Genomic DNA, 10,301 nt, shown 5'->3' on the forward strand with positions numbered 1-10,301 from the left:
TTTTGACAGGTAGAAAAACGTTCAAAAAGTTGATTAAATAGGTCCAAATAATACGGAAAAGGTGATCTGTAGATTCACTAAAGTACCCTCCACACTCGTGCGCTAATCGCGACGGGAGTGTGGAGTCGATTTCACAAATGTGCGAACTTGACTCCCCACCACTCTCCCCACTCGCGTTCGCGGCTTCGCGCCGCGATTCACTCACGAGTGTGGAGAGGGATTTAGAAGTGGTAGTGGAGTCCAGACGAGACAATTTTTCGCCAATCTGATGAAATTGTCCGATCGAATCAGGCCGTGCGGACGCAAATGCCAATTTGATTCCCAGATCAAATCAGCAGGCGCGGACACAAAAATGCCAATTTTCGAAGTTAGTATCTATGGAATGCAAATGAGCGTTTTCCAAAAAAAGTGTACATTTCATTCATGTCTTCAAAATATTGACTTCTTGGGCTCATTATACTCAGAATCATTTGTACATTCACGCCTCATACATAAAAAAATGTGTCCAAAAATTTCCTTTCCTGATCGTCACATTCTTGTATGATTTTTTTTTATTTGTATGAACGTGACGCACTGGAAAAAAAATTTTTCATACAAAATTTTGGGACACATTTTTTTCATGTATGAGGCGTGAATGTACAAATGATTCTGAGTGAAATAAAATAAATAAATAAAATAAATATTATAGGACTTTCTTTCACAAATTGACTAAGCCCCACAGTAAGCTCAAGAAGGCTTGTGTTGTGGGTACTCAGACAACGATATATATAATATACAAATACTTAAATACATAGAAAACAACCATGACTCAGGAACAGATATCTGTGCTCATAACACAAATAAATGCCCTTACTGGGATTCGAACCCAGGACCGCGGCTTCACAGGCAGGGTCACTACCCACTAGGCCAGGCCGGTCGTCAAAATGAGCCCAAGAAGTCAATATTTTGAAGACATGAATGAAATGTACTTTTTTTGGAAAACGCTCAAATAGGTGATTAAATTTGTGTACGTCTGGACGCTAGATGAGATTGGCGCCAATTATTTTCCCGATCAAATCGGTCGTTTTGCCCAGCTCGTCTGACTCTACTTTAAAATTAAAGTATAAATATAGCTGGTTAAGCAAATCTTGTCAGTAAAAAAGGCGCAAAATTCATATTTTCTATGGGACGAGATCCCTTCGCACCTACATTTTTCAAATTTGCCGCCTTTTTCTACTGACTAGATCTGCTTGACCCAGTTCTATTGATTATTATGATGTAGTCTGTGCGGAAAAATAAATTTATGGACAAATGCTATAACTACAATAAGCCCTGGAGGCATCATAGCACATGATTGTCGCGACAGTATCTCGCTGCGAGATAAAGTGTGTTCGGAAAGAGAAGTCGTGGAATGTATGGGGCCCAATAGATTCCACGACACTTCTCCTTCCGAACAGACTTTATTATGTACCTATTCTCTTTGAGTACAACCAGGGGCCCATTTCTCGAACGATATTAGTCTAATATTATTAGTGTGTTGTCATGGCAACCCATACGATTTGACAGTTCGTGGACTAATAATATTAGTCTAAAACCGGTATTAGACTAATATTATTAGTGTGTTGTCATGGCAACCCATACGATTTGACAGTTCGTGGACTAATAATATGAGTCTAATACCGTTCGAGAAATGGGCCCCAGCTCTAAGTTTTTTTTCTACTGGCGAGTGTAGGTGAAGCATGATCAATCTCGATATCTCTTGCGTTAGATTTAATTGCTTCTCCACTTGCTCTTATATAAAAATATTACTAAGCTTATAGCCTAAATTCGGGGACTTGGGGCAGTGCAGTTTGAATAAAATAAATAATTACAACGTATATAGTGTATTTACGAATGTTCGGATGCTATTACATTCATTTCACATTTTTACTTATAGTAAAATCTTATAATTCAAATAAATAGATTCATACATTAAACAAGTGACAAGTACTGCCTTCAAACATCTTATCAAGTAATTTCATAAAAGCAATCATATTGTTGACTATTGTGCTTTAATCACACTACACCATTAACATTATAGACTATAAGATGCTTTAATCACGACATACATTACAGTATGGAGCGTACGGGCATATCCTAGTGTTCAATCACAAGATCGAAACATACGGTACAATAGGTCGGAGATCAACACAATCAGAACACGCCCTACAAATGTACAAGTTTAGACGGGTCTGCGGAAGTTGTTGCCGGCGTACTTGGCGGCGGCGCCGAGCTCCTCCTCGATGCGCAGGATCTGGTTGTACTTGGCGAGGCGCTCGGAGCGGCACGGCGCGCCCGTCTTGATCTGGCCGGTGGACAGGCCCACCACCAGGTCGGCGATAAACGTGTCCTCGGTTTCACCGGACCTATTCAAAATTTCAAGTTTAATTTTAAAATTTAAAGCGGGTCTGATGAGTTCAAAGTAGTAGTAGTAGTAGTAATCACTTTATTGTACACAACACAGGTTTACATAATGTTTACAGAAATAAAGGTACAAAGGCGAACTTATCCCTGTAAGGGATCTCTTCCAGCTAACCTTCGAGTAGATGAGGTGAGATGATGAAAGTAATCTGAGCAAATTTCATTTACAATTGCTAAGTGTTCATTAATCATAAGTAATTAACGAAAATGAATGATTATATATAAATTATGTTTGAACAACAGAGATATCAAAATCAAAGTCCATACTGTCCAGAATCCCGATTACATCATTATCCGTGTGCTCTCTAGAATAGACTAGGTCAGTGAAGATAGCAAAGGTCATACTTTAGAGTTCGTGAATCAAAACAGTTACAATTCACTAAAGATTAGATTTGGTAGCCATTCTAAGTAATATTACACTTAAAGAGCCTGAATTCCACTTTCTTATATGAAAGTACATACTTAATGAATGAACCTCTAACAGCTACGTTCCATGTAACCTTGACTGGTTGTAAGAACCTTTCATTGTCATGGTCATAAATAATCTGTACACTGAGACATGTTTTTATAATAGACGTTACGAGACAAGAATATCCCTAAGGACGGGTCATGTATCTTTAAACCTTGGGGCATAATGGTGTCAGAAATTACGCAACTATGAACCCTATCACTTTAGAATAAAGTTCTAAATCATTATGGGAAATATATTCTCAATGCCTAATAAAGGAAAAAACCGGCCAAGTGCGAGTCGGACTCGCGCACGGAGGGTTCCAAGAAATAGAGCAAAACAAGCAAAAAAACGGTCACCCATCCAAGTACTGACCCCGCCCGACGTTGCTTAACTTCGGTCAAAAATCACGTTTGCTGTATGGGAGCCCCACTTAAATCTTTATTTTATTCTGTTTTTAGTATTTGTTGTTATAGCGGCAACAGAAATACATCATCTGTGAAAATTTCAACTGGATAGCTATCACGGTTCGTGAGATACAGCCTGGTGACAGACGGACGGACGGACGGACGGATGGACGGACAGCGGAGTCTTAGTAATAGGGTCCCGTTTTTACCCTTTGGGTACGGAACCCTAAAAAGGGGGGAGGTGTGGTGTACCTGTGGGAGACCATGGTGCCCCAGCCGTTCTTCTTGGCGAGCAGGTGCGCGTCGATGGACTCGGTGACGGAGCCGATCTGGTTCACCTTCAGCAGCAGACAGTTGCACGCCTTCTTTTCCACTGCTGTGGCGATGCGCTTGGGGTTTGTCACCTAACACAATATGTTATTGTTTAAAGCTTTCCAGACTGTACAAATAACCTTAGACAGAGCACGCCTGAATTGCTTTCAAGAGTAATGAACACATAAAAAATTCATAGCAACAAACAACAAAGAATCACAAAAATGAAGTAGGGTTGTAGTGCTGTTAGCTGTAAATTTTTGCGTTTTTGTTTAAAACCACATCATAACTATCATAAGTACCTACATTCCAGTATACATGATGAAGTTGTCCCAAACGCACTTTTGAGCTACAATGGCCAAATGCGTGGCGTTAGTTATGAATACCAATATTTACTTACCAATGCTGCCTATTATGCTTAGTGTTATTGAAAACAAGAAACTAAATCAACTTAAAAGCTTTGCTTAGTTTGGGGCGTGATAGATCTGACATTTTGATTACAGTGATCACTGATACTAACGGTCAAATCATCTCCAACAATCTGGATGGAGGTGCGGGAGGTGAGGTCGCTCCACGCCGCCCAGTCGTCCTGGTCGAAGGGGTCCTCGATGGAGACCATGGGGAAGTCCTTGATGAACTCCAGGTACAGGTCCGCGAGCTTGCCGGACGGCAGGTAGTCGTCGGGGTTGGAGTTCGGGTTCTTGAAGTCGAGATCGTACTTGTTGTTCTTGAAGAATTCTGACGCGGCTACGTCCATGCCGATCTCAATCTGGAAATGATCGATTTTGGCATTGATAATCAATAATATCTGGGAGACCGAGCTTTGCTCGGAAAACTCAAAAATGCTTGTTTTCCCAGAGATAAAACCTAGCTAGATCGAATTTTCGCCCCCGAAAACCCCCATATACCAAATTTCATCGAAATCGTTAGAGCCGTTTCCGAGATCCTCAAAATATATATATAAATAAATATACAAGAATTGCTCGTTTAACCCCTCATTTCCCACGATATGACGTCACCCATAAGCGTTCTGACGCGATTTCGAGCCCTTGGGAGCTGACAGGTATAAGATAAGATAAAAACAATATTTTTAAGGATATCTTCAGATGATTCAGATGTATAGGGCATGATAGCAATTCTCTTCTATGCTTGTTGTTCACCCAATTTTCTAATATTAAGGATTACGGCCAAAACTGGTTTAAACCGCATGCCGTTCCCAACTAGTTAGGGCAATTGGTAAGGCAAAAAGCTAGTAATGAGTAAATAATCAGCTGCTAACTGACAACTGCAAACTTTTTTTAACACAGCATGCCAGCGCCAGTATATAACCAAACCTAATGCTAGTTTTAACGTTATCTATGGGCAACTAGTGGCCCATAGATGACCTTAAAACTAGTATTAGATTTTTACATATATTTAAAAACTACAAAACATCATGGTTGCGATGTATTACACAACCCCGCATTGTCAGGGAGCCGGCCGCGGAACCGCCGGAACTTGACACCCTGCGGCCAAAACTTCTCCTTGTTGAAGGACTGCATTTCAAAGAGGTTCCGAAAATATAAAGACCTTTCATACTAACCTTGCCAGTGTATCCAGCCTGCTGGATAGCATCCTGTATAAGGAAGAGAGCATCCTTGTTGTTGAGGATGTTGGGCGCGAAGCCACCCTCGTCCCCGACCGCGGTGGAGTCCAGCCCGAACTTCTCCTTGATGATCTTCTTCAGGAAGTGGTACACCTCGGAGCCCATGCGCATGGCCTCGGTGAATGAGGTGGCACCTGTAATAAAATATTATATTATTTTGATTCACAATAGATTCTAACATAATTATTCACTTGAAAGACACTTATCAGAGGATAGGCAGATCCATTATTAAGTTAGCTTATTTATTTTATTACATTATTGTATAAGTTAGTAATCACTGATCTAAATAATACTTGGTCTAGAGTATACACTTGAAGATACAAGTAGGTAATGTTGTAACAACAGTTATCTTATCAAAATACTATATCAATGATCAAAGTGGTTATTTTTCAAAGAATTTTACCAGTGGGTAGAATCATGAATTCCTGCATGGCAAGCTTGTTGCCAGCATGAGAGCCTCCGTTGATAACGTTGAAGGCAGGCACGGGCAGAACAATGTCAGCGTTCCCGGCCAAGTCAGCCAAGTGCTTGTAGAGGGGCACTCCCTTCTTGGCAGCGCCAGCCTTGGCGACGGCGAGGGAAACGCCGAGAATGGCGTTAGCGCCAAACTTGGACTTGTTCTCAGTGCCATCCAAGTTCAACATGAACTGGTCAATCTAAAAAAAAAATACTTTGTTAGTCTCATTTTTTTATGATGAGCCTTTCCAAGTTCCACTAAAATATATAAAAAAGCTTATAAATTATTACAATTGCAAACTCATATGTAAGTAAATTATTTAGAATTTCAAAGTAGGCATTGAGGGTTCAACATACTAATGTTAACAAACTTGATATGTGATAGTAGTTGCCACTAACCTGTTTCTGTTCAGTGACTTCAATGTTTTGCTTCAGCAGTTCAGGAGCAATGATGTCATTGATGTTGCTGACGGCCTTCTTCACGCCCTTGCCCAGGTATTCACCCTTGACATTGTCTCTGAGCTCCAGAGCCTCGTGGACTCCAGTGGAGGCACCAGAGGGCACGGCCGCACGGAACAGACCAAGTTCAGTCACCTAGTATGTAAAAGATTCAATAGGGATGTTGACATGAATCGCGAATATATAGCATGTTATGTTTTTACCATAGCAGGGAATATTAGAACGCGGAGAATCATATTTTGCAAGTGTAAATATGCGTAATAAATTAATTAAAAATAATCAAAAGTATTTAAAATAATGCCCAGTATCACGTGACTGCAAACGCCAATCGGAGCGCGTGACGTAATCACAGTGGAATCACCAAAGACAAGTTATAAAACCTGCCTATGTGTCTACAGATTATCGTACCGAAACGCGATCTTGGTGCGGTGCGGCGCACGAATCGATAGTGTGTAAGGTGGTGCGTTAAGGACGCAGCTATAAGTTAGAGCGAGAAAGAAGGTCGCTGTCCGATGCGGTAGTGTGTTAAGGCTTTAAAAAAAATTGTCTATTGCCATATAAAGAATTTAAAAAATGACTGACAGCAGTTTGTTTAAAACGCCGTTACGTCATCAAGGTCACGTGACAGTTTGGAGCGTTTAGGCGCGAAATTTAAACACGAAACTTATTATACATGTTTTTTTATTGAAAATTAATGAATATATTTATTTAATATTTTTTTCTGTAATTATTACGTGTCTATCTACAAAATGAAACCAGTTCCAAAAAATTGTCAACATCCCTATTAAATGTAGTTATTTCACATTCATTAAAAGCATTGTATATTTACAGGTTCCATTTAGTAAGCATAAATAGAGTTGGACCAAAATGAGTTTGCAACGATTTTGATAGCTGACGCAGTGCAAGTGTTATTTATATAGGGTGCCCAGTAAAGAAATGGATAACCTGCTAGGCTACTGCCTGTCAGTGGTTAGAAGGTTATCCATTAATTACTGGGCACCCTGTATGTAATAATTTCAGAGAAGTTTGACATTTAAAATAACACTTTTAAAATAATATAATATGATATGACCATCACATAAATAAGTATAAAAATAATATATTCAGTCATATTTTTAAATAGATACATGTTAAGAATATTTACAGCAGTTTAAAATTTTTTCATTAATTCCAATAATCTAAGGTAAAGATAGGTATTTGGTTCTATTTACCCAACTCAATGTGCTGCATATAAATCCATATTAATAAATAATTATACAATTGTTAACTTGCAGAACTATTCAAATTGGTCACATCCTGTTACAGTAACAATGAAATACCGAGAATGAAGACTGATTAGATACTCAAGAAAATATGCAATTATGGTCCTTACCAGGTCAACTTCTACTGTGGGGTTGCCACGGGAGTCAAAGATCTGGCGAGCTTTAATTGACTTGATAGGCATTTTGTAGAGATGTGAAAGTATCCTGTGGATGAAAATACAGGTTAGTGATAAAAAATTCAATGTGCACAGATAGTATCTCATTAGTACTAATAAGATACTAATAAGTTTGCAAGCTTGGTAAGCAAATAGCACAAGCCCATAATTTTTATCCTAGCTTTCAATATACAATAATGATGATTTAGTAAAAACAAATAATTAACACAGTTTGTCACTAAGGCGTTCAAATAGATAATATTCCTAACAAAATAAATAACATTGATAAGGTCGACGAGGTCAAATATAGGTTATGTATGATTTAATTCTTACAAAAAAATGTAATAATTTCCAGATGCGATTTCGTAACTACGCTACAATTCAATGTATTTTCCAAATTAACATTAATTAAAACAATTGAAGATTACTAACAGGGTACAAAAATTACGTTATGTAAAGATTAGTATTTACAAGAAACTAAAGCAATAATTATCGAATAAAATAATGTTCAATATACTTTCAAACATATTTTTAAAATAATAAAATTAAAACTTACCGTCTGGTGTAAGAAATGAAGAAATTTAGAGGAATGCTCAAAGAATTTGGTTCATTCACCGGATTCGCCGGATTGATGTGGTGATAGCTTTGACCTCTAGAAGGTGAAACTAGTGCGGCTCCAAATCGATAAAAATCAGTACCTTGCCTTACCCTACCAATTGCTACCGAAGCCAAGTGGTTATAGTTTGTCAAAGGACTGTCTCGTTTCAAACATAGACAGAGAGAATCATACTATCTTTGTCTTACACAAGTACTAGCACCCAAAAGAAAAGGATGAGTATAGTTTCTTTGTTCTTATTTACTGACAAATTTGGTTTGACCAACTATATATCCTCTTTGCCAATGCAAGCTCATAAAACCGGTTTTTGATTGCCTGGCAACACAAGCATTTGCAGGTGTCAACGTCATTATATTGTCAAATGTGTCAACCAACACTATTACGGCTATATCGCGGCATCGCCTTGTTTATTAATTACAAACACAAAGCTTAAAATTTCAACTGTAGTGTGTAGGGAAAAAAAGCCATATGTTACGAATTCATCTTTTGAACGTAATAGGTCCAATAGAACTTTTAGGTTAGTTTGTGTTAGAAGCTGAAAGTTGTGATAGTGATTCTATAAATTTGGACTCAAGCAGCATACTTATTGAATAAAATGGGTGATAAAGAAGCGAAAAAGGAGGAAAGGAAACCTATTGTAGTAAAAAATGCTACTGACCTTCAAAGGTTGAAGTTGGAAAAGCTTATGAAGAACCCTGTAAGTTTATACATTCAAATTATATTTATTGTTATTACAAGGCATGTTTTTGTTACCTACATCGTATCAAACAGCAGAATAAATCAGCACATTACATAATTATTCTTTCAGGAGAAACCAGTAGTTATACCAGAACCACCAAAGCAGAAATCTCTAACAGCACCTCCCGACTTTGTCCGCAATGTGATGGGCTCCAGTGCAGGCGCGGGCTCCGGAGAGTTCCATGTTTACCGCCACTTGAGAAGGAAAGAATATGCTAGACAAAAGTTTATTCAGGAAAAAAGTGAAAAGGTAACCTTTGGTAGAATTAATTTCCTTTTGTAATGTCTAGCAGAATGTTTTAACAGATCAGATTCTGATAACTGTACAATTTATTTTTACTTTATTACAGGAAAAACTGGATGATGAGTATCATAACAAAATAGAAGAAAACAGGAAAGCAGCAGAGCAAAAAACTGCCAAAAAAAGAGCCAAAAGATTAAAACAAAAAATGAAGGCAAAACTTAAGGGGAAAAAGCCTAAAACAAATAAAACTGCTTATAATTCCTCACAATCTGACAGTGATAGCAACACTGAGGATGAAGAAAATGAAAATGAGGAGGGTGAAAATAAAGACTTGAGTGAAAACAAAAATGAAGAAACTGTGAAGCAATAGTATGTGAGGACATAAATTAAAAGAATGTAATTTTAAGTACAATTACAAACCCACAAAAAATAAAACATGTTTTAGTTTATTTGTACATCCTTAACTCGTCCGATCCCACAACCCGAAAACTAATTTTGTCGTCGTCTCCCAGTATGGCTCACCATTTGTGCCATGGGAGTTGAAGTGGGAGGTTTTGAAATTCGTGGGAAATCTGGAAATATTATTTACGGCTCATATTTGAGCCCTTGGGATAGGACAGGTTAAACATTCACAATTAGTCACAATATCTTTATTAATTATAAATGCGAAAATAACTCAGTTACCTCTTCACACTTAAACTGCTGAAGCTATGAAATTTGATGTAGGAAGAACATGGGATAGTTTTTATCAACCATCCATGCAGACAAAGTTGTGGCCAGAAGCTTGTATTGAATATCTGGGCCTCTACCAAACCCTACAGCATGCTACATGTTGCATTGTTTGGTTTTTTAATTAGATAACGAGAGATCGGACAGATTGGCGTCATTGCTCGCAAGAATGTGGACATGACTCCAAATTTGATTAAATAATTAATCATAAAATTATTTTAATTAATTTTTTACCTGAGATTTAATTTTGTTCCCTAGTCAATAAATAGCACTTAAATATATTTTTGATATAAAAAAATTAGTACCTTCAGATACTTTGGAAAACATACTGATTATTTTTTTAATAAATTTACATTATAAGAAATCTTTGTGTTATTTATTGATTAGGAAT

General features: G+C 37.8%; 2 protein-coding genes across 2 annotated transcripts; one reads left to right on the forward strand and one right to left on the reverse strand.

Annotated features, from left to right (window-relative positions):
- Positions 1-1,846: 1,846 nt before the first annotated feature.
- LOC134653038 (enolase) lies at positions 1,847-8,272 on the reverse strand. Its single transcript, XM_063508318.1, has 8 exons — positions 8,140-8,272; positions 7,539-7,632; positions 6,107-6,301; positions 5,655-5,907; positions 5,189-5,385; positions 4,127-4,375; positions 3,547-3,698; positions 1,847-2,384 (listed from the first exon to the last, which is right to left on the reverse strand). The coding sequence occupies exons 2-8, from the start codon at positions 7,608-7,610 to the stop codon at positions 2,201-2,203; spliced, it is 1,302 nt and encodes a 433-aa protein (XP_063364388.1). The 5' UTR covers positions 7,611-7,632; positions 8,140-8,272; the 3' UTR covers positions 1,847-2,200.
- A 399-nt stretch (positions 8,273-8,671) lies between these two features.
- On the forward strand, positions 8,672-9,568 carry LOC134653042 (PRKR-interacting protein 1 homolog). The gene is made up of 3 exons (XM_063508325.1): positions 8,672-8,896; positions 9,008-9,187; positions 9,288-9,568. Exons 1-3 carry the CDS (start codon positions 8,795-8,797, stop codon positions 9,549-9,551), a joined length of 546 nt encoding a protein of 181 aa, XP_063364395.1. The 5' UTR covers positions 8,672-8,794; the 3' UTR covers positions 9,552-9,568.
- The last annotated feature ends 733 nt before the right edge of the window (positions 9,569-10,301 follow it).

The sequence above is a fragment of the Cydia amplana genome, chromosome 12 (genome assembly GCF_948474715.1).
Source record: "Cydia amplana chromosome 12, ilCydAmpl1.1, whole genome shotgun sequence".
Lineage (NCBI taxonomy): Eukaryota > Metazoa > Arthropoda > Insecta > Lepidoptera > Tortricidae > Cydia > Cydia amplana.

Excerpts from the sequence above, each read along its gene's own strand:
- LOC134653038 (XM_063508318.1), bottom strand. The coding sequence starts at position 7,610 with ATGCCTATCAAGTCAATTAAAGCTCGCCAGATCTTTGACTCCCGTGGC. Across the intron at positions 5,386-5,654 it reads ATTCATGATTCTACCCACTG|GTGCCACCTCATTCACCGAG; the intron begins GTAAAATTCTTT and ends ATTTTATTACAG. Across the intron at positions 3,699-4,126 it reads TTGTTGGAGATGATTTGACC|GTGACAAACCCCAAGCGCAT; the intron begins GTTAGTATCAGT and ends ATATTGTGTTAG.
- LOC134653042 (XM_063508325.1), top strand. The coding sequence starts at position 8,795 with ATGGGTGATAAAGAAGCGAAAAAGGAGGAAAGGAAACCTATTGTAGTA. Across the intron at positions 8,897-9,007 it reads AAAAGCTTATGAAGAACCCT|GAGAAACCAGTAGTTATACC; the intron begins GTAAGTTTATAC and ends TTATTCTTTCAG. Across the intron at positions 9,188-9,287 it reads TTCAGGAAAAAAGTGAAAAG|GAAAAACTGGATGATGAGTA; the intron begins GTAACCTTTGGT and ends ACTTTATTACAG.